Source organism: Microtus oregoni, unplaced genomic scaffold (genome assembly GCF_018167655.1).
Source record: "Microtus oregoni isolate MIOR12 unplaced genomic scaffold, Mior012 000001F_ref0000356, whole genome shotgun sequence".
NCBI classification, from domain to species: domain Eukaryota; kingdom Metazoa; phylum Chordata; class Mammalia; order Rodentia; family Cricetidae; genus Microtus; species Microtus oregoni.
This window is the reverse complement of record NW_024543060.1, coordinates 65,878,469-65,901,529: the sequence shown is the minus strand read 5'-3', so window position 1 is coordinate 65,901,529 and position 23,061 is coordinate 65,878,469. Positions and strand designations below refer to the sequence as shown.

General features: G+C 37.6%; 2 protein-coding genes across 2 annotated transcripts; both read left to right on the top strand.

The window, feature by feature from the left end:
• The first annotated feature begins 1,608 nt into the window (after positions 1-1,608).
• LOC121460786 (olfactory receptor 6C1-like) lies at positions 1,609-2,547 on the top strand. The gene has a single exon (XM_041671400.1). The coding sequence runs from the start codon at positions 1,609-1,611 to the stop codon at positions 2,545-2,547; it is 939 nt and encodes a 312-aa protein (XP_041527334.1).
• A 19,298-nt stretch (positions 2,548-21,845) lies between these two features.
• On the top strand, positions 21,846-22,784 carry LOC121459728 (olfactory receptor 6C1). Its single transcript, XM_041669706.1, has one exon. It carries the CDS (start codon positions 21,846-21,848, stop codon positions 22,782-22,784), a length of 939 nt encoding a protein of 312 aa, XP_041525640.1.
• The last annotated feature ends 277 nt before the right edge of the window (positions 22,785-23,061 follow it).

The following is a 23,061-nucleotide window of genomic DNA, read 5'->3' as shown; positions in this document are numbered from 1 at the left end:
GAGTTCATTCAAAAGACTTACATGAAGTATGCCATATATATGGAGTCACTTGTAATTATCTTATCTGTAGTGCCATTTTATAGAGTCCTTAGTATGTGGCTACAGCTAGAGATTGCAATCAGATGTTGACTATTTCATGATATAACCTAGAGGTTTAATAAATGAAATATCATTTTAATGAAAATTAGACTCAGATCCACTAAAATAATACTACTAAAGTAAGTCAAATTTAACAGTTTGTTTAAATACATTAGCATATTATAGATTCCCTTATATATATTTCATTTGATAATTTTTCAACCTCGAAAATTTAGAACTTGTGCTTACGCATATCTCATAAAGTAAATAATTGAGAAAACTCACCTTATAATGCAAAGATAAAATCCTAAGTAATACACAGGCTACACAGTAGAGTATGAAGAAGACAATGGGGTCAACAAGTGATTAAATAAAAGTCAGTATTAAATGGGTAAACCCTTCCTTTAATGTAAAATTATACTAAACCCAAAACACATTAAATTAGCTTTGAAAATAAAAACTTGTCCTTTTGTAAATGTACCAAGCAATGTGGACAGTGATGAAAATGGTAACATAGTCTAAGAGGAAGTATATTCATTTGTGCAAATGAATACAAGGTTTTATGTATGTGAACAGAAAATATTGCTTCTAAAGCCAGAAAAATAAAGCAAGGGGTGAAAAAAAAACAGCGATTTGGGAGTCATTGCAATGTGCTACACATAGTCACAATCATTAAGGTGTATATATAATTTTCGAATGTTTCACATATATCAGCACTTCTAACTTAGAGTTGTCTATTGAAGAAACTGCATATTTATAAGAAGATAAAATGGAGCAATGAGGGTTAACTGATTTTCAGGCTAGTCAGTGGTTCAGATTCAATACAAGGTAACCTTAAACTTTCCTGGATGGATATCAGCTGCAAGATCATCCCACTTTCTACAAATGATAAAAACCTCTCTCTGATATCATTGACTGGACATATAAGTTAGAACAAGGCTACTGGTTTACATATTAAATCTAGAGGTCTTATTTGGGTGCCTCTATTCTATTCTTACACTAGTTGTATTAAGACAGCATCACTACTAAAATGTTTTTGGGTATTTTTCTCTCGACATCCTCAACAGAGTATTTTTCATAATTTCCATTCTCACTGAGAGGAGAGTCTATTGCATCACAGTTTGATACAAAACTGCTTTTCAAACTACCTTGAAGTGGAATTGTTCTCTGATCAAAAAAAATAATTAAATAATCATTAGTATTGAATGCTTTTAAATAGCTTTTCTTTGTTTTTTTGTTTTTCAAGACATGATTTTTCTGTAGCTTTGGAACCTGTTCTAAAATTAGCTCTTGTAGACCTCGCTGGTTTTGAACTCATGAAGATCTGCCTTCCTCCACCTGCTGAGTGCTGGGATTAAAAATGAGTGCAACCACCACCGGGCTCCTAAATTAGCTCTTAATGGTGGAATTTAGCATACTAATTCTACAATAAGACAGCCGCTTGTTTTGATGTTTACTAATTCTCAATTCTTGATTTTTTTTTCTGGTTTTGCATTTATATTTGGCAGAAGAAAAGGAAGTAACTGGAGAATGAGAAACCATACAGAAACTACAGAGTTTATTCTTCTGGGGTTATCAGATGACCCTAAGATCCAGGTTGTGATCTTTGTCTTTCTCTTCATCACCTACACACTCAGCATCACAGGAAACTTGACCATCATCACGCTCACCCTGCTGGATTCCCAGCTCCAGACACCCATGTATTTCTTCCTCAGGAATTTCTCTATATTGGAAGTGTCCTTCACAACCGTCACTATACCCAAGTTCTTGGGCAGCATAATCTCAGGGGATAAAACTATTTCCTTCAACAACTGTATGGTTCAGTTATTTTTTTTCATCCTTTTGGGAGTCACCGAATTTTACCTTCTGGCTGCCATGTCCTATGATCGTTATGTTGCCATCTGTAAGCCCCTGCATTACCTGACCATCATGAGTCAGAAAGTCTGCACAATGCTTGTCTTTGTCTGCTGGCTGGTCTCTTTCCTAATAATCTTTCCTTTACTCATGTTTGTCATACAGCTTGATTACTGTGGGTCCAATATCATTGATCACTATACTTGTGATTATTTCCCTCTGCTACAACTTTCCTGTTCAGATACAAAATTCCTGGAGAAGATAGGGTTTTCCTGTGCAGTTTTTACCCTAATGTTCACCTTAACGTTAATATTTCTGTCCTACACATATATCATCAGAACCATTGTGAAGATTCCTTCTGCTAGTCAGAGGACCAAGGCTTTTTCCACATGTTCTTCCCACATGATTGTCATCTCCATCTCTTATGGAAGCTGCATTTTTATGTACATTAAGCCCTCGGCATCAGATAGAGCATCGTTGACCAAGGGAGTTGCTGTGTTAAATACCTCAGTAGCTCCCATGCTAAACCCCTTCATTTATAGCCTGAGGAATCATCAAGTGAAGCAAGCCTTTAGGAACATGGCAAAGAAGATGGTGTTTTTCACAAGTACATGAAATGATGTGGCCTGTGAGTGAGGGACACATTGAAGGCCAATTCAAATAATAAAATAAAATATGTCAGTGTCCTACTTATATTAATACGACCCTCAGAGAGAGGAGAGACAAAGAGAGAGAGAGAGAGAGAGAGAGAGAGAGAGAGAGAGGAGGGAAGGAAGGAAAGAAAGAAAGAAAGAAAGAAAGAGAAGGAAGAAGAATGAAAGAAAGAGAAAGAAAGAAGAAAGGGAGGGAGAGAGGGAGGGAGGGAGGGAGGGAGGGAGGGAGGGAGGGAGGGAGATGATGGAATTTTCCTCTCTATGCTGTGATTAATAAAGAAACTACTTTGGACCTACAGCAAGGCAGAACTTAGCTAGGTGGGGAAAACTAAACTAAATGCTGGGAGAAGGAAGGCGGAGTCAGCGAGAAGCCATAAAGCCACCAGAGACAGACTCTGGACAGAACTTTACTTGGTAAGCCACAGCCACATGGAGATAAATAGATTAATAGAAATGGATTAGTTTATTGTATGAGTTGGCCAGAAATACACTTAAGCTATTGGCCAAACTATACTGCAAATAATATGGTTTCTGAATGATTATTTCTGGAGTCTGGGCAATCGGAAAATGAACAAGCAGCCTTTCTTACAACAGGAGGGAGAGGGAGGGAAGGATGAAGATGAGTCTTGCTGCTGACGGCTCAAGGACAGCACTGCCTGTGGTTAAAGTGGGCCCTATATTACCCTTAGTCATCAGGAATATGCACCATCAAAATACCCACAGGCTAATGTGATACAGCAATTTCTCAATTGAGATTCCTTCTTCTCAATATTGAGTTGATAAAAACTAACCAGTATGGGGTATTTATTAGGTTGCTTTGATTTGGTTTTTGGCTTTTGATACATGGTCTCTCTACCTAACCATGGTTGTCTTGGGACTTGCTATATAAACCAGGCTGGTCTCAAACTAACTGCCTCTTCCTCCCAAGCGCTGGGATTAAAGGCCTGAGCCATAATACCTGGCTGTTTTTGAGACAAGTTCTCATTTAGCTCAAGTTTACATAGAACTTGCTACATACTGGAGATTATAAGTATATGCCATGGTGTCAAACAGTGTATTTAAGGACTTCATTTTTTCCAACATATTTTTATTGATAATTTGGGGATTTCACATAATGCATCTGGATTAAATTCACTTCCAAGTTCATCTAGGTCTTTCTTGCCTGAAGTCTATGTTGATATCCCTGGCTTATGTCCATGGTCTGTGCTACCACCAAGACCATGCTGTGGTCCATGGCGCATGCTGATGCTAGAGGCCATGTAGATGTCTCTGGTCTGTGCTGTTGCCAGAAACCATGTGGAAATCCATGATCTATATTTAAGGATTTCAAAAGTAGTTTTACAAATATGGAAAATACCTTTTAAAAGATTTTCATAAATTCTCACTGTAAGAATTCTGATAGTGTCTTTGTAAGTATTGAGGAAAAAAATATACTCATCATAATATTTTTATATTTTTAACTATTTTCTATAAAATAGCTAATAATTATCATGCACTATGGTGGCTATTATAGGCTGCATGAAATATACAAATTAGCACATACAATGCTGAAGAAATTTCTCTGATCTAGTGAAAATTATAGAATAAATCAGGAGGGAAAAAACAGCCTATGTGGATGCCAGGTTTTCACTGAGGATTCCTTAAGTTTTCCACCACTGCAAAGGAACTTAAGGACCACATCTTCCAGAACTACCATCTGACTTAATAAGATCCAAGTTAGAAGACAAGAGGACAGAAAAATATTACAAATGAAGCCAAAGATACAAATAAAAATCTCTTCCAACGGCAGCCATGAAATTTAGAAACTCATGAATGTATGATCATGACACTACGAAATTTTCAAAGAATAAAATGTTTTAAAGGAACACTTATCCACTGCTTGCAAAAATGCAAAACTATACAGTCAATATGGAAATCAGTATGAGGGTTCCTCAGAAAGCTGGAAATCAGTCTACCTAAGACCCAGCTATATTTATATTTATAGTTTGGCGTATATTCTTTAAGGTCACTTCATTCTATCACAAGGACACTTGTTCAACCATGTTCGTTGCTGCTCTATTTACAATAGCCAGAAATTGAAAACAACATAGATGTCCCTCTACGAATATCTTAGGAATATATAAATAATGTGTGGTAAATTTATGCAATAGAGTATACATTATACTTGGTTTTTTTTAAAGACACCGTGAAACCAGATTCAGAAAGATAAATATGGTATGTATTCACTTATATGTGGGTATTAGCCATTAAATAAATGATAACCAAACTATAATCTGTAGTCCCTGAAAGGCTAGGTAGAAAAGAAGGGTAAAGAGGACACCTGAGAGGAAAAAATAGAACAGATTTTATGGGTTGACTAGTATCAGGGGGACAGGAAGAGCAGGATCAGATGGAAAGGGGAGGGAAGATGGGGTTGAGGGAGGGAACACAGGGAGAGACATCTATAATAGAAGAGCGTTTCAGGGTAGATGTGGAAACCTAGTGCAATGGAAAGTTCCTAAAATACATCAAGGGGATCCTAATGAAGTCATCAAATAATAAGAGAGATGGAACCCAACTGGCCATCTCTTGTCACCAAACCAAGTTTCAAGTACCAGGTCTGGGTTACAACCAATTGAGCTACGGCCAAAGGGGTCTCATGAAGTTCCAAAAGAACCCGTGGTGTTCCCAAAACAATAGGTAGCTCTCCACAAACTGACAGCAAGGCCTCATTCCTAAAGACAACATTGTCACAACTCATAGCATGGCAAGGTTGAACTGATGCCTACACAAACCCTTCCTTCACTCCTACATTCTATGTGTTTGATTCAGGAGGGTACTCTGAGACAAGAGAAAAGTAAACACCAACCCAACCACAAAATCTTTGATCCACATTGTGTTGTGCCTACAGCATATATATGCTAGGGAATGGTGGGACAGATTGTGGGAGTAACCAACAAATGTCTGATTTGACCTAAGGCCCCCTCCACTCCATGAGATGAAACCATACCTAATACTTCTTGGCTAACAAAAACCCAGAGACTACCAATCCCACAGACCTGCGGTAAAATCAAATGCTACCGGTTTTAAAGAAGTAACAATAAAATGTCACCTAATGATACACTACTATACTCATAAATCAGTGCTGTATTCAGCCATCATCACAGAAGTTTCCTCAAACAACAGATGAAAACAAACACAGAGACCCACAGCCAGACATTATGGAGAGAGAGAGAGAGAGAGAGAGAGAGAGAGAGAGAGAGAGAGAGAGACTCTAGAATGTCTCTAAATGGGATGTCTCTACTAAATCCCTCCCCCTCAGAGATAGGAAGTCAGTGGAAGGGGAGACAGAAGACTGCATGGATCAGAGGGGATGGAGGACACCAAGAGAATAAGGCCCTACAAATCAACAGAGTAATGTCATGAACTCACATAGACTAGGACCAAAAACACAGGGCCAATATAGATCTGCACCTGGTCCTCTGCACATTTATTATACCTTTTAGCTTAGTATTTTATAGAATTCCTTAATGTGTGAAGAGTGGGTCTCTGATTCTTGTGACTCTCTTTGAGGTTCTTTTCCTTCTGTTGATTGGCTTGTTCAAGTTCAATGTGATGATTCTTTGTGTTATCTTACTGTATTTTACTTTGTTAAACACTATAAATAAATATAAATATAAATAAAGTAACTTTTATTTAAAAATGCACCAAAGAAAATATTGCAGAAAGTCACAAAGTAAACAGCAGAAGTCAGAAAGAAATAGAAAAAGGGAAGCTAAAAGGTGAAACTGAAAACCTATTAAAATCAATTCACACCTATGCTGTGTATAGACAATCACATTGAAGTGCCCAGAATTAATCATTAGAATGTCATTTTTCCTCTGCTAGACTTAAGGGAAGTTCTAGCAAACCAGTTCTTTGTCTATTCTTTTCCTTAAAAGAGGTTTTCTGTAATCATAGGAGGCAGAGTGTATTGGTCAGGATTCTTTAGAGAATAAAACAATGGCAGATATAGATTTGGATCAGACACTAGATACATAATTTAAAGTGAGGAAGATTATTTTCACCAAGAGAGACTGGCCATGTAAGCTACAGGACTAAGAAAATTGATGGCATGCCTCTAATTCATGCACACTCCCACAGACCTGATGTAAACCCAGTGTTCAAAAAACTAGTAAGAGTTTGCTGTGTGAAAATTGTTAAAGTATAGGATGGAATAGATGTATCAGTGTGAGATCTATAGAGTGATAATTTACTCATTTTACACACCAGAAAAGACCATGCTTACCCACAATGAGGAGGGTCATCTTTTAAAACTAGTGACCAGGTTACAATATCAGATATGAATTCCCTGCTTTGGAACATCTTAAAATTTAATCAGAAAGTGACTAGCTACATGCATGATATCTATGCCACTTCTACACTAGGGGCAAAATTTGCCTGTCAGTCATGTTGTTTAGATTTGCGATTCACAGCTGCATGAGCTTTTTTCACAGCTGCCTTTTCTACCTCAGCAATTTGCACAACAGTTTCCTCCAACAAGAAGTGTGCCACCAGGGAGCAATCTTCTACTTTAGTTACATCTTGATTTCTGCATGCCCTAAAACCTTAGTTTAAGAAATTTTCATCACCTGTTTAGTTGCTGAGGAATCCCATCAGGACGGAACCTTCATCTGGTGATGGATGGAGATAGAGACAGAGACCCACACAGGAGCACTGGATTGAGCTCCCAAGGTCCCAATGAGGAGCAGAAGGAGGGAGAACATGGATTGAGCTCCCAAGGTCCCAATGAGGAGCAAAGAAGTCGGGACCACGAGGGGTGCACCCACCCACTGAGACAGTGGAGCTGATCTATTGGGAGCTCACCAAGGCCAGCTGGACTGTGACTGAAAAAGCATGGGATAAAACTGGACTCTCTGAACATGGCGAACAATGAGGGCTGATGAGACGCAAAGGACAATGGCACGGGGGTTTGATCCTACGTAATGTGATGGCTTTGTGGGAGCCTAGCCAGTTTGGATGTTCACCTTCCTAGATATGGACGGAGGTGGGAGGTCCTAGGTCTTACCACAGGGCAGAAAACCCTGACTGCTCTTTGGACTGGAGAGGGAGGGGGAAAGGAGTGGGGGGAGGGGGAGAAGGGTGGGAGGAGGGGGCATAGGGTGGGAGGAGGGGGAGGGAAATGGGAGGCTGGGAGGAGACGGAAACTAGTTTTTTTTTTTCTCCTTTTCTCAATAAAAAAAGAAAAAAAAAGAAAATATAAAAAAAAAAAAGAAATTTTCATCAATAGAGTCTTACCACCTCGTATTAGTGGGAAGCGAAGAGCACTGGCAATACCTTGTTTTGTTTTAAGGGTTTAAGGAGACCTTATTTTCATCATTCCTTCCAAGCTTTCTAATATGTACAGGAGCTATCTCCATTTTAAACACATAAATCTAAACATTGAAGCTAAGAACCACCAATTAGAGAAAACATGTGATGTTTGACTTTCTGAGTATAAGTTACCTCTTTTAGTATAGCATCTTCCAAATGCACTTATTTCCACACAAGTTTAAAAATTTTTATATATATATTTTTTTCAAGGCAGCAGTTCTCTGTAGCTTTGGATCCTGTCCTGAAACTAGCTCTTGTAGACCAGGCTGTCCTTGAACTTACAGAGCTCTGACTGTCTCTGCCTGAGGGCTGGAAATAAAAGTGTGTACCACCACCACCCAGCCAAAATTTTTATATTTTTTTATATCTAAATAAGATTCAATTGTGAATGTATATCACATTTTCTTTGTCTACCCATCAGGTGTTAAACATCTAGCATGATCCCATTTCCACCTTTTAAATAATTCAACAATGAATATGAATGTTTCTGGGGAATATACAAAGGAATGGCTTAGTTGGGTCATATAGTGTTTTTACTTTTAGCTTTCTAGAAAACCCACACACTTTTTTTGAGAGTTGCCACAACAGAACAACCTGGATGCTAAGACTGGCTGGGGTGCTGGGCTGGGATTGAGACAGAGACTTCTTTTCAGGTGGAAGAACAGCAACCTTTATTTTGCCCCAAACTAAAGCCTTTAAGCAGCTGGCCTGAGACCTGCTGAGCAGCTAGAGGTCAAGATCAGGACATTGTGTACTGGAAATACTTCTGCAGGAAACCACCAGCCAGAAAGAACACAAGCATCCTTATCAATTACAGAAGACAAAAAAGTTCCAGAGTCGGTCAGGGGGAATGAGGGAAGCCAGATCACAACTCCCCCCTTTTTATTTTATAAAATAAACAGTGCCTGTTCCAAAGCATCAAATCCTTAGGCCTGTGTTTGAAAGTACCTTTCTTAGTAGTTCCCAGAATCAAATGTCTTCCTCCAAACACAAAAGACAACACAATCAACATAATAACATACATCTGTACATATTCTATCTTTTTGAGGTCTTCAATTAACCCTCCTGCCTCCTCTTTATTACTTCTCTACTGGCCAGTCTTCTGAAGGGCATCCCTCAGGCCATCTCTGAAAAAACACATACTCCTTTTAATCTGACTTGGCTTGTTCCCAGTCTGGAACATTTAAACCCCCTCCCATAGTAAACCAGGGGCTAACTTAAGCAACTAAATCTTCAGCTGCCTTCCTTGTTACTTCCATGCCTTGTTGCTTTAAGAGTTTCAGTTACTTTTTGAGGACTTCAATTCACCCTCCCACCTCTCATTTATATTTGCTACTCTTTTGGAGGGTGTCCCTCAAAGTATCTCTGGGGATGAAAAATAAAACACATTACCTTCCCAATATGGTCCTTGATTTAGTCGGCATATAGAGTGACACTGTTCATGAATCCCCACTTTCCAGATCTCAGTGGGACCTCCACTTGCCCTGCCTTAGCAGCCTGGATGCTGAGACTGGCAGGGGGTGCTGGGATTGATATGTGGAGGCTTCTTTACAGGTGGAAGAACAGCAACCTTTATTCCCCCCTCCTACAGCTAAAGCCTTTTATCTCTTTATGCAGCTGGCCTGAGTCCTGCTGAGTAGCCAGAAGTCAAGATCAGGGTATTGTGTACTGGGAATGCTTCTGCAAGAAATTACCAGCCAGAAAGAACACAAACATCCTTGTCAATTACAGAGTACAAGGAAGTTCCATGATCAGGCGGAGTGAGGCAGCCAAATCACAACAGAGAGTTTTTGTTTAATTTAATTTGCATAAAGGATTTAGCAATTCCATACCCACCATCACCTCCCACACCCTTGCCATCAACTGTCATCATTTCTTTTTTGCTAATAGTCCCTCTGGCTGAAGTAAGATGGAATATCAAAGTGACCTTAATTTGTTGGTCATGGATATTAAACACTTTTTAATGGCCATATGCAGTTTTTCTTTTGTGAACACCCTTCTCCATTACTTTTTGCTATATATAGCCTTTTTATTTCAGAAGATCCAAAATGTAAACTTTTGGTCTTATTTCATAAGCAATCAGAGTCCTCTTCAGAGGACTACCATGCCAGGGTCTTGCACTGTTTTTTCTACATTTTCCACTTGCTATTTCTGAGGTTTGGAGTTTGTGTCATTTACTCAAACTGGTAATTTCATCTTTCCTATCCTATCTCCAACGATCTCTAAAGAAATTGTTAAACAGCAGCACAAAATACATTTCTATGTATAAAAATACAAAAAATCATAAAAGCTGGAGAAGTTGCAGTGGGAAGGAACCTAATATATTCTTAGCAGAGATGTAAATTAGGATTTTCACTATGGAAATCAGCATAAAAGCTCTTCAAAATAATTATAAATAGAATAAGTATATTTACTAGATATGCCACTCCTGAGAATACACACAAGGGAGTCAGTAACTATAAATTAGAGATATGTGATAAATCCATTCTATTTAGGGCTGAGTGTTCCAAGGTCTCTCACTATCTACAAATTGTCCAGTTGTATGCCTCTGTATTAATTATCATCTACTGAAGAAGAAGCTTCTCTGATGAGAGTTGATCTGTGGGTACAACAGTATGTCATTAGGGGTCATTTGGTTGCTGTGTTCAGTTAGCAGAATAATTGTAGTAGAGAATCCCTGGGGCCCATGACCTATCATGTCTCAAGTTGGCCTCGTTAACAATGTCTGGTGTGTGTTAAATCTCATAAAGTAGGGCTTAAATGCAAAAGGGGTGGTTTGCTATTTCCCCAAGATGTCTGCCACTATTTTACCAGTGTATCTTGTAGGGAGGCTGCTACTTTATCACAGGGTTTGTATCTGAGACGTGATGAGATTACTTTTCTTCTCTAATAGTGTCCATAGGTTTTTTCAGTGCTATGACCTCTAGTGTCTAAAGATGAAGTTTCTATGTAAACACTAGTTCAATTCCTCCTTCATGAAGTAAGCAATATCTTCAGCAATAGGGACTTACTGTCATGTTGTGAAGGGTAACCATTAGCCTTAGCAATAGCCTTAAATGTTTGAGAGTTCTATGGAATCATTTTGGCCAATGACTCATCAAGTTTCAAGCCATTCCCAGTAAGTACCACGGATCTTAGTTGGTAGAACAAGATGTCTAGATGGGCATTTCCTTCCCCTTTGTGTAGAGACTCCATTAAAATGTCTTTCATCCACACACACACACACACACACACACACACACACAATGAAGTTTCCAGAGAAGTGGGTTTCTTTATTTTTTTAAGTTTTTCTTTTTTTTTTAAAGAAAACAAACTATCTTTTTCATTATACATACCAATCCAAGTTCCCATGACCTCCCCTCCTCCCTTTCCCTCCATATATGCTCCCACCCTATGCCCCATCCAATCCTCAGAGAGGGGAAGGCGCATTGCTTTGGGGAAGGCCCAAAGCCCTCCCTACTGTATATAGGCTGATTAAGGTATCATCTAAAGAGAATTGGTTCCCCGAAAGCCAGTACATGCAGTAGGGATAAATTCTGGTATTTTAGTAGGTGTACCCTTCATGGACTTGACCCCTTTGCCCATATTCTCACTCCTCCCACATTTCAACTGGACTTTGGGAGTTCAGTCCAGTGCTCCAATGAAAGTCTCTGCCTCTGTTCCCATCAGTTGCTGGATGAAGGTTTCATGGTGATATTTGAGATATTCATCAGTCTGACTATAGGGCAAGCCAAGATTGGGACCCCTCTCCTCTATTTCTTAGGGTCTTATCTGGGGTCATCCTTGTGGATTCCTGGGAATTTCCCTAGAGCCAGGTTTCTTGCTAACCCTATAATGGCTCCCTCAATCAAGATATATATTTCCTTGCTATCATCTCTGTCCTTCCTCCTTCTCAACTATTCCATTCCCTCAAGTTCTTCTCACCCTCTCCGCTATTCCCTCCTCTTCACCTTCCACCCTCCATTCTCCCTCACACACACACTCCCAATTTTGTCAGGTAATCTTGTCTGTTTCCACTTTCCAGGTGGTTCTATATATGTTTTTCTTAGGGTTCACCTTATTACTTAGCTTCTTTAGGATCCTGAACTATAGGCTCAATGTCCTTTGTTTATAGCTAGTATCAACTTATGAGTGAGTACATATCATATTCATCCTTTTAGGGTCTGGATTACCTCACTCAGAATAGTGTTTTCTAATTCCATCCATTTGCATGCAAAATTTAAGATGTCATTGTCTTTTATTGCTGAGTAGTACTCTAATGTGTAAATGTTTCACATTTTCATTATCCATTCTTAGGATGAGGGGTGCCTAGGTTGTTTCCAGGTTCTAGCTATTGCAAATAATGCTGCTATGAACATAGTTGAACAAATTCCTTTGTAGTATAATTGAGCATCTTTTGGGTATATGGCCAAGAGTGGTATTGCTTGATCATAAGGTAGGTTGTATCCCAATTTTGTGAGAAGCTGCCACACTGATTTCCAAAGGGATTGTGTTGGGTCTCGTGAGAACAGGCCTTCGCACTCCCACTTGATCTGTTTTGCACTCTTGTGGTTGGCTGTTTCAAAACAGGAACAAAAACAGGAACAATCTGTTCTTCTCAACAATGTTTTTAAGGATGTTTACCCCTAAGCCATGTGAGTTGTGGTGATGAACTTCCTGCTTTTGCTGGATTAGCCTCCCCTGCTGAGGGCTATATATACTGTGTGAGAAAATGGAATAAAGGCTTTCCTGCAGAACCTGAAGTTGTGCTGTGTGTTAAATCTGGCGTCCCTCGCTCAGAGAACTACAGTTGCCATGCTGGCAAAAGAAGGGGCAGCAGACGGGATCGTCCTAGGCCAGTAAGGACAGTTTGGGTGGGGTAAAATGGGATCCACAAGCAGTGAGAGAGACCTGATATATCAGATATCTAAATTGTTGGAGCAACAAGGAACCACTGTCAAACAGAGAACTATAGAGGATTTTCTTAAGACTATAGCCACAGCAAGCCCATTGTTTGACAGGTGGAGGTTTGAACATCCCGACTGGGAACAGATGAAAAGAGATTTGCAGAAATGACTGCAAAAGGAGGGTGCCAATAGCTTCCCTATATCTATCTTTTCCCTATGGTGCCTATGGTGCCTGGTCTGTGACGCCCTGCTTACTGATGAAGTGAAAGTAAGACAGGAGGTCGCCACAGCTAAAGAAATACTTGAAGAAATACAAGAGGAGGAGACTTGCTGGTCCATAGGATCCGCAGAGGAGTGGCATAGGGTCAGGAGTACCAGGGAGAACTTTGGAATCTGGTGCAGGACCAAGGCTAGCACCAAAGTCTGCCCACTTTTGGGCACAAAAACTAGATAGCAATAACCTCCGAGCCAGAAAATGGGGAAGACAGCCTCAGCTGTAGTGCAGAGGATAGTTTATCTCATGAGGAAGAACAGCTAATGCAGGAAATTAAGGTACTTCAGAAAAGGCCAAAGCTCTGTAAAGCGAAGGATTCCTTATGTGTGCCATCAGCCCTGACTGCTTATAATGAGGATTGGGGAGGGAGGGAGACCCGCTGGGGACTGAGAGATGAGTGGGAGACATCGAGAGGCAGATAGGGATAGCAAGGGCTGCATTCCAGGCACGTGGAAAGGTTTGGTCAGGAAGAGACATAACAACAACAACAAAATTACAAGAATGTGAGACACTTGTCTTGAGCTGCCTTCTTTACAACTCTGAAACCTGGACAATGAAGTGCTCCTCAGAACATCAGCTGAATATGTTTGAAATGGCAAGTTTCAGGAGAATTCTAGGCATCAAACGAAAAGATGAGCTGCACAATGATGACACTGAGAAACATCTTCATCTAGAAAAGGAAATAAACTGCAGGATACAGCAAAGGCTCTTGCGATACTTCAGCCACGTTATGAGAATGAACGACAACAGATGCCCGAAGATATCACTGCTTGGAGAAGTGCACAGGATAAACGAAGAGGAAGGCCCCAAAAGAGTCAGACAGCATAAAGAAAGACTGTGGAACATTGGGTATGACAATAATGCAAGCATCTAGAACTGCCCAGGATAGGAACAACAACCACCATAAACAGGCTACCCATGCATGCTTAAGCATTGCTGGGGCATAAATGAATGATGATAAAGAATATATTTTCATTGTCAAAGTCCAGGTGGCCAACCCCTTACAGAAAACTGGATCCTTCCCCACTCAAACCCCCATCAGAACCATAGTTGGAGAGAACTACACTTTAGAATCCTTATCACAATTTTTAAGAGGTGTCTTTGATGGTTTTCTGTCTAGGCTGTTATGGGGGAGGTTGGGGTGGGGTAGAGCTCTCACAGAAGTCTTCTAAATCCCTCTTTCTCAACTGTGAGTCTCCGATCATCAAAACCACAGCAAAAGTAGCTTCCTTGACTTTCAGTCAGTAGGAGCACCTATAATAGACTTCCACATGGTCTCTAACATCAGCGTGTACCACAGACCTCAGCATGGTCCCTGGTGGCAGTACACACCATGGACTCAATATGATCCTAAGCCATAGTAAGAGACACAGACATCATCATAGCCCTCAGTGTCAGCACAGGGCATCAACTTGTCCTCTGGTGGTAGTGCATACCACTCACATCAACATGGCTTCAGGAGGCAGCACAGACCACAGACATCCACATGGCCTTCGGTGATAACACAGTTCACAGACATCAACACAGTCCCTGGCTACTGTAGTACCACAGACATCCACATGAACCTTGTCTTTCAACACTGCTTGAAGCAGTGGACTGTGGATACCAAAGAAGACTCCAGGGGCCAAATGAACCATAGAGGTCTTTGGAAGAGGTCCAATCCAGAAAATGAACATTTCTTCTTCTTGGACATCGTGTTGTTGCTCAGAACCAGGGTGGTCAGCATGTTTGGGGCTGAGTCTGCATCAGCTCCAGGCTGCTGCACGACTCGGCAAAGACACATTCGCCATCCCCTTGGTCACCACTGTTGTGTCTGTAGTTCTGCCTCTCTCCACTACCCTATTCAGTGATGACATGTTTCCATGGGCTCTCCAGGGTGCTGCACACCATCCTGAACTCAATGCTTTCTGCACTATGGCTCGCTCTGGCACTGGTATTTCCATATCGCTTCTGGGATCAGTTTTGGTTTTTATTTGTTTGTTTGTTTTCTCAGCCATATGGAGTTTCTGCCTTCAATTTTTGTTTTTATGTTATTTATACTTTTTAAATGGTTAAAGGTAGCAAATTCCCATACATTCATCTTACTCTTGTCATTTTAATTGACTACATTGATGTTTCTCATGACTCCCATTGTTTCACTTTTCTAGTAAAACCTTTCAATTTCCATTGTTCTCAAACATCAATATTTAGGTACCCATTATTACTATGGTTTAGTTTGGAAATCTGTTTAAAATACACAAAGTTTGTTTTAAAAATCAATTAAAATTATGAAGTATGATTCACTGTTGAAGTCCATGTGCCAACATAGCTTAGTGGTCAAGAGTACTTCTTGCTCTTGCAGAGGACCCAGCACCCTCATGGTAGCTCACAACCATCTGTTCCAACTCCAGTTCCAGAGGAACCAACACCTTCTTCTGACTTCTCTGAGCACATGGTACATATATATACATGCAGGTAGAACATTCATACATATAAAATAAAATATTCTTTTAAAAATTAAAAAATATATAAGATATACTAAATAATACAAACTATTCTATAAAGGACTTATAAATTTTGGAATATGTATGTTCATAACTACATGAAAAATCAGCATTACGATCTGTTCTTTATGAGTAACCAATGCTCAGTGACCAGTGGTAGATAATATGATAACATAATTTTAAAAGCAAGAAAACAAGAGAGAAAGATGGCTTGGAGTTGGGGGACTGGATCTAAGAAGACTCTGGGGAGTGGAAATTATGATCAGACTATATTGTATAAAATGTATTTTCAGTTAAAAATTGAAAACAAAAACAAGTAAAAGGTTGTGAGCCATAGTCCTCCCCAAGGAAGAGCACACCAATTGCTTATCCAAAACCAAATGGACATTTCTGAAAACATACAGAGAGGTAGCATTATACATACATACTGAAGAGGTTGTACTTACGTATTTAGGAATCTATAAATGTATATTTCCATACACATATGTATATAACAACAATTAATGAAGAAGGAGGCCATAAATTTGAAAGAGAGCAAGCAGGGCTGGGTTTGGGAAGTGAAAGGGGCTAGGAGAAATGATATAATTTATAATCTCAAAAAAACAAAAAAAAATAGTTAAATAAAAATCAAGCAAAACAAACAATCAAAAACCCCTACTCATGATCTATTTTAATGTTTTGGATGGCATTTGCTAAATTTTAATACAATAATATTGGTCCTTAAAAAAATCTAACATTGGCGTGACAGTATAATCATGGCCTCCTCAAGGAAAATAGTGTTAATATTATGTTTGACATTTAAATTATAACATTAATTTATTAGCATTGAGCAATTGGATGAGCATAGAAAAATGGTATGAAGTATCCACTGTATTAATGTAATCAAAATTCATAAAGCTACATGAGAAATCAGCATGACTTTCTACTTTATTAGTCGCCCCCCCCACTGGACACTGCACCCCAAGCTTCCTTCCCCAGTTTTGATACTAATGTTATAATGTTTGATATTCCCTTGGGCTTTGTTGAGTTGCTCCCTTGAGCCAATTGCAAAGTGCATGGATAAAACTTTAGTTCCATGTGACATAAAATATATTAACAACCAGGATTATTTTAAAACATCTCCTGGAAATGTTTCTATTTCTACCTGGGGGAGGGGATAGCTGATGTTGCTTCCACTATTCCAGAGGTTCTGAGAAGCTGTGTGAAAATCACAGGTAAGCTGGAAATATATTTTAAAAAAAGTACAAATCTCTCAGAATCAAATATTAATCCAGAGCTCAACTTTATCAAACATAAGTTTCATATTTCATAGACTTTTTAGTGTTATTTTGAAAAAAATATTCTTTAATTGTAGGTAATCTATTAATATTTGACATTTTTTTCATTGTATAAATTAATAGAAACTACCAAATCTGAACCCTAATGCTTCATTTGAAAACAAGAATAAAAGTTCTAGAAATAAGTTAGAATAATTAAATGAGATTAATTATACAAGCTTCTAATCACTGAAGTGAATAATGCCTTTAATAAACCATTACTACTAATAATATACTGTCAAAATTAAGAATCCATTTCAACTGAAAGGAAAATGAGTAAGACAGTATTTCCCAGAATCTAGTTACTAATTTGGAACACATTTATTTAAAATGTCTCAATTTTCAAAAGCATTCTTGAAATTTCAACTCTATTCTGAACAGAGGAATTTTATTTTAAAGAAATTACCTCATTTAACATTATAAGTAAATTAAGTGGTCCACTTGAATTAAAAATAATAATAATCTCTTTTTTTTTTTTTTTTTTTTTTGGTTTTTTTGAGACAGGGTTTCTCTGTGGCTAATAATAATCTCTTTTAAGAAAAAGCCACATGATGCTAACTAGCTTCATAAAATCTTAAATCAGAAACCAATAGTGTTTTATGATGTTATCTTAAAATTAATATATTTCATTTTTCTTCTGTGTTTTCATTGTATAAGCCTAGGTAATGAACTAAAAGTGTGAGGTTAGATACTTCTTCCAAATTCTCTAGTTGGAAAAAAATTTAAATGAAGTATACCTAAGGATATACACAAACTATTGATATATAACTGAATAAACCTGCATGAAGTATTATTGCTTTTCTAACATTTCTGTGAAATTCCACCTTTCCAGTCCCTTTTGCTTCTCTACCAACATTATTATTAATGGATCAGAGTTTCTTTTTTCATTTTCAAAAACACATAGATATTAGTGCTAGTATTTTTGAAGTTATTGTGACCTGATAGTCTCTTTTTTCCTTTGGTTTCCTCACATATATATGTATTTTAATACTGAAAATTGATCCTGTTCATTATTATTAAAAGTAATTAATGTATTCAATTCATATTTCCCTGGAAAGAATAACAAAAATAACGATGAAAATAGTAAAAAGAGAATTTAGTAAAAACAAGTCTAGTCACTCAGTGAGTTCTCCTTAGGAGTCAGATAAATCAAAATGAAGAAAATTCCTAAAAAGAATCCTTGTGGTATGATCTAGACCCTGCAGTGAGAATACCGACATAAGAATATGTTTTTGTTTATCTACTTAGGTATTTAAGTTTTTGTGCATATTTTGATCATATTCTTTGTCTTCCCCCAATCATTCTAGATCCTCTCTATATCCCTCTCCATTCAACTTCATATAGAGAGTATTTTTTATACAATTTGAAATTTGAAGCTGAGCTGGATATTACACACACCCTTCCCTATCTTTCATTCATCAAAATTATAAATAACTCTTCAAATTTTGAATGTGTAGAGAATGAAGACAATGTGATCAATCAAATATGTTTGGAGATGTCCCCTGTAATTTTTCTAATGACTTCTATTTAATGAGGTTCAATTGAGGAAATAAAATTAATGAATGTAGGGAAGCTGAGAAAAAAAAGTCCTTTCAAAGTTAGTGTATCATGGAGAAAAATGATCATCCAGGCCATCATGAAATATTACTAATTATTCAAACACACAAATCAAAGCTGAATTACAATTATTCAGTCTTCCAAATGTGTCTCTCAAAAGAGCATCCTTTAAGCTTTCAACTCTATGACATCCTTCATCACAGTTTTCTCCCCAAGAGTATTATATATATTGCCCATACTTTACCTATTTTATTTAGGTCATTGTTGTCATTTATTTTACTTTAGAGACTTGGGAAGGTCACAATTTGAGGAGATGCTCAAAATGGAACCCCTAAGATGAATTAAAATCATGATATTGAACAAATATTAACATTCTCAATTTTTTGTTTTGAATTGTTCAAAGAATTCACCTCAGATTCTTTAGAAGGCAAGTAAGAAGTAAATTAGATGAAATGGGTGGAAGAAAATGAGATGTTAATAATCTAACCCTGGGCTAGAGAGATGACTCAGCAGTTTAGAGCACTTGCTGCTCTTCCAGAGACCATGAATTCAACTCCCAGCAGTCATATAGCACCTCACAACCATCTATAATGGGATCTAATACCCTCTCTGACATGCAGGCATACATGCAAACAGAACACTCAAATACATGCATGCATACGTTCAAACATACACACATGCATCTTTTAAAAAACTAAATAAATAATTTAACCCATTTAACATTTTGAATTTAAAGAGATGGATTAACAGTTTAGAAATAATCTTCATTCTCAAGTAAAATACATCCTTAAAACATTATAATGGTTTGGGAATCTACAAATTTTTAAAATTTATATCACAACCATTTAGGTGACAAATGAATATAAACCACTGAGTTTTCATAAATGTTTTCACATAGAAATACATTAAAACAGTTGTAGAGCTAAATATTTGATCACCTACTTGAAACAAGTCATGCTGTGGTTTCCTTAAGCCTGGTTTTCAGACCTTTGAAGACTGGTACAGAAATGTTGATGGGGAAGGAGACTGGCATTTAGAGACACCCACTAAGACATTTATTTACAGTCCTTCACATATTCCTTCACAGCTAGAACCCATAAAGGGAAAATGAATAATTACATTGCTACCCATAAAATGTTAAAATCAAAGTACATATAAGAAGAAAAGTAGATACAACTTTAAAAGAAACTAAAATACATAGATGGATTTTTCATTTCCAAAATGGTACTAATCTAATAATGTGCATTTACTAATTTTTAATTCTAAAAGTACATTTGTTCATCAACAATGATACATTCCAGGATTATGGCATAGAGTGGCAAGAGTGAGTTTCTTAGTGTTTTCTAATGTCAGCATGTTACTCTTATAGTTTTAGGGAGAGTAAATCATAAATAAATCAGAAATTTCAGTATTAAGATTATTTTAAATATAATCAAACAGTGTTCACACTCTGTGATTTAAATAATTAAAATTTATGTGTAAAGACTAAAACACACTGTTTAGTAGGACTCACCAAGAGCTCCAGAATACGGGGAATCAAACAATAAAAACCATTATACAAAAGTCAGCTCTTCCAGTGACATAATAGCCCTTAAAGACTCCCACGTGGACAGTGTCTAATTAAGGACTTATTTCATATTTAAAATATGCTATACCGCAAGAGTTCACAAAAGACTTACATGAAGTATGCCGTATATATGGAGTCACTTGTAATTATCTTATCTGTAGTGCCATTTTATAGAGTCCTTAGTATGTGGCTACAGCTAGAGATTGCAATCAGATTTTGACTATTTCATGATATAACCTAGAGGTTTAATAAATGAAATATCATTTTAATGAAAATTAGACTCAGATCCACTAAAATAATACTACTAAAGCAAGTCAAATTTAACAGTTTGTTTAAATACATTAGCATATTATAGATTCCCTTATATATATTTCATTTGATAATTTTTCAACCTCGAAAATTTAGAGCTTGTGCTTACGCATATCTCATAAAGTAAATAATTGAGAAAACTCACCTTATAATGCAAAGATAAAATCCTAAGTAATACACAGGCTACACAGTATAGCATGAAGAAGACAATGGTGTCAACAAGTAATTAAACAAAAGTCAATATTAACTGGGTAAACCCTTCCTTTAATGTAAAATTATACTAAACCCAAAACACATTAAATTAGCTTTGAAAATAAAAACTTGTCCTTTTGTAAATGTACCAAGTAATGTGGACAGTGATGAAAATGGTAGTATAGTCTAAGAGGAAGTATATTCATTTGTGCAAATGAATACAAGGTTTTATGTATGTGAACAGAAAATATTGCTTCTAAAGCCAGAGAAATAAAGCAAGGGGTGAAAAAAAAAAAACAGCGATTTGGGTGTCATTGCAATGTGCTACACATAGTCACAATCATTAAGGTGTATATAGAATTTTCGAATGTTTCACATATATCAGCACTTCTAACTTAGAGTTGTCTATTTTAGAAACTGGGTATTTATAAGAAGATGAAGTGGAGCAATGAGGGTTAACTGTTTTTCAGACTAGTAAGTGGTTCAGATTCAATACAAGGTAACCTTAACCTTTCCTGGATGGATATCAGCTGCAAGATCATCCCAAAAACCTCTTTCTGATATCATTGATTGGACATATACCTTAGAACGAGGCCACCAGATTATATATTAAATCTAGAGGTCTTACTTGGGGAACCTACATTCTGTTCTCATATTAGTTGTACTAAGACAGCATCACTACTAAAATTTTTTAGAGTACTTTTCTTTCCACATCCTCAACAGAGTATTTTTGTTTTTGTTTTTGATTTTTGTTTATTTTGGGTTTTTTTTGGGGGGGGGGGTTGAGACAGGTTTTCTCTGTAGCTTTTGGTTCCTTTCCTGGAACTAGCTCTTCTACACCAGGCTGGTAGAGTATTTTTCATAATTTCCATTCTCACTGAGATGACAGTCTATTGCATTATAGTTTGATACAAAACTGCTTTTCAAACTATCTTGAAGATGAGTTTTTTCTGATCAAAAAAAATTAAAGAATCATTAGAATTGAATAGTTTTACATAGCTCTTTTTGGTTTTCTGTTTTTTTTTTTTTGTTTTTTTGTTTTTTGTTTTTCAAGACAGGGTTATTCTGTAGCTTTGTAGCCTGTCCTGAAACTAGCTTTTTTAGACCAGGCAAAGATCTGCCTGCCTCCACCTGCTGAGTGCTGGGATTAAAGGTTTGCACCACCACTACTGCCCGGCTCTTAAATTGCTCTTACAGGTGGAAACAGCATACTAATTCAACAATAAGACAGCCGCTTGTTTTGATGTTTACTAATCCTCAATTCTTGATTTTTTTTTCTGGTTTTGCCTTTATATTTGGCAGAAGAAAAAGAAGTAACTGGAGAATGAGAAACCATACGGAAACTACAGAGTTTATTCTTCTGGGGTTATCAGATGACCCTAAGATTCAGGTTGTGATCTTCGTCTTTCTCTTCATCACCTACACACTCAGCATCACAGGGAACTTGACCATCATCACGCTCACCCTGCTGGATTCCCAGCTCCAGACACCCATGTATTTCTTCCTCAGGAATTTCTCTATATTGGAAGTGTCCTTCACAACCGTCACTATACCCAAATTCTTGGGCAGCATAATCTCAGGGGATAAAACCATTTCCTTCAACAACTGCATAGCTCAGTTATTTTTTTTCATCCTTTTGGGAGTCACCGAATTTTACCTTCTGGCTGCCATGTCCTATGATCGTTATGTTGCCATCTGCAAGCCCCTGCATTACCTGACCATCATGAGTCAGAAAGTCTGCACAATGCTTGTCTTTGTCTGCTGGCTGGTCTCTTTCCTAATCATCTTTCCCGCACTCATGTTGGTCATACAACTTGATTACTGTGGGTCCAATATCATTGATCACTATACCTGTGATTATTTCCCTCTGCTGCAACTTTCCTGTTCAGATACAAAATTCCTGGAGAAGATGGGTTTTTTTTGTGCTGTCTTTACCCTAATGTTCACTTTAACGTTAATATTTCTGTCCTACACATATATCATCAGAACCATTGTGAAGATTCCTTCTGCTAGTCAGAGGACCAAGGCCTTTTCCACATGCTCTTCCCACATGATTGTCATCTCCATCTCTTATGGAAGCTGCATTTTTATGTACATTAAGCCCTCGGCATCAGACAGAGCATCTTTGACCAAGGGAGTTGCCGTGTTAAATACCTCAGTAGCCCCCATGCTAAACCCCTTCATTTACAGCCTGAGGAATCAGCAAGTGAAGCAAGCCTTTCTGAACATGGCAAAGAAGATGGTGTTTTTCACAAGTACATGAAATGATGTGGCCTGTGAGTGAGGGGCACATTGAAGGCCAATTCAAATAATAAAAGATGTCAGTGGCCTACTTATATCAATATTACCCTCAGTCTTTTATTCTTTTTTTCTAACAGTTTATTGAACTATTCATTTAATTTTCACTCAACCTACTGAAATTGCTTTTCTCAGAATTTCTAACATTTTTCTCTTCTAATATTGGCTTACAGTTATTTTTTAAATTTTATTAATTTTACTGGTATCATTACAGTGCCAGTTATACTCATAAAATATTGCTC

Coding starts and splice junctions, on each gene's coding strand:
- LOC121459728 (XM_041669706.1), top strand. CDS start 21,846: ATGAGAAACCATACGGAAACTACAGAGTTTATTCTTCTGGGGTTATCA.
- LOC121460786 (XM_041671400.1), top strand. CDS start 1,609: ATGAGAAACCATACAGAAACTACAGAGTTTATTCTTCTGGGGTTATCA.